At 42.5% G+C, this 675-nt stretch overlaps 1 protein-coding gene across 1 annotated transcript in view; it reads left to right on the plus strand.

Annotated features, from left to right (window-relative positions):
- The first annotated feature begins 501 nt into the window (after positions 1-501).
- Positions 502-675, plus strand: part of RBFOX1 (RNA binding protein, fox-1 homolog 1) — a 201,241-nt gene continuing 201,067 nt past the window's right edge. Inside the window, exon 1 of the mRNA XM_021719102.1 lies at positions 502-568. Coding sequence (XP_021574777.1) covers positions 536-568 — 33 coding nt within the window. The 5' untranslated portion in view covers positions 502-535. The remainder of the gene's footprint in view (positions 569-675) is intronic.

Below are 675 nucleotides of genomic sequence, written 5' to 3' on the forward strand. Positions count from 1 at the left end.
CACCCCCCCCCCCGTTCCTTCCCTTCCATTTCCCCTCCCCTTTAAAAATAAAATAAAATAAAATAAGATAGTGACAAGCTCCCTGCTGGATTTTATAACTTTGCATACCATATATTTAGTTTAGTAATGAAAAATTCCAGCTCCAGGCGATGCATAGAATCGCATTTTTAATGTTTTTTAAACAGCTATTAATGTAGTCGAGCCCTGTTGTTTTTTTTTTTTTTTTTTTTTTTTTTTTGCTTTCTTCCTCTATATAATCATCTGCTCAGTGGTGCACTGTGAAACTGAGGGTAGGAGCCAGAGGAGGAGCAAGCTGTGATTGATGGGCCAGGCCTTGCTGACAGGAAAAGTCCCATCTGGGTTTGGTTTGGGGAGCAGTCAGATGTTGAGGGGGAGGTCAGCAAGGCGGCCTCGGCTCCCCCTACCTCAACACCCCATCATCCACACACTGCACAGCATGCACACCCTCGCTTGTAATTGAGGCTTGCTTTGGGCAGATGCTTTGTGGTGTGGGACAAGAACAGCTGCTAAGTTTATGGAGGAGAAAGGAAGCAGGATGGTGCAGCAGGTATTTTTTTTTCCATTTAATTTTTCACTTGAACTTGTGATTTGAATTAAGCTGAAACCTTTCCTTGTATTAAATCTGTGCTGTCTCTGATACGTAGTTTGTTTTTT

Source organism: Carlito syrichta, unplaced genomic scaffold (genome assembly GCF_000164805.1).
Source record: "Carlito syrichta isolate Samal-C Ts95f unplaced genomic scaffold, Tarsius_syrichta-2.0.1 Scaffold314127, whole genome shotgun sequence".
Classification (NCBI taxonomy): Eukaryota; Metazoa; Chordata; class Mammalia; order Primates; family Tarsiidae; genus Carlito; species Carlito syrichta.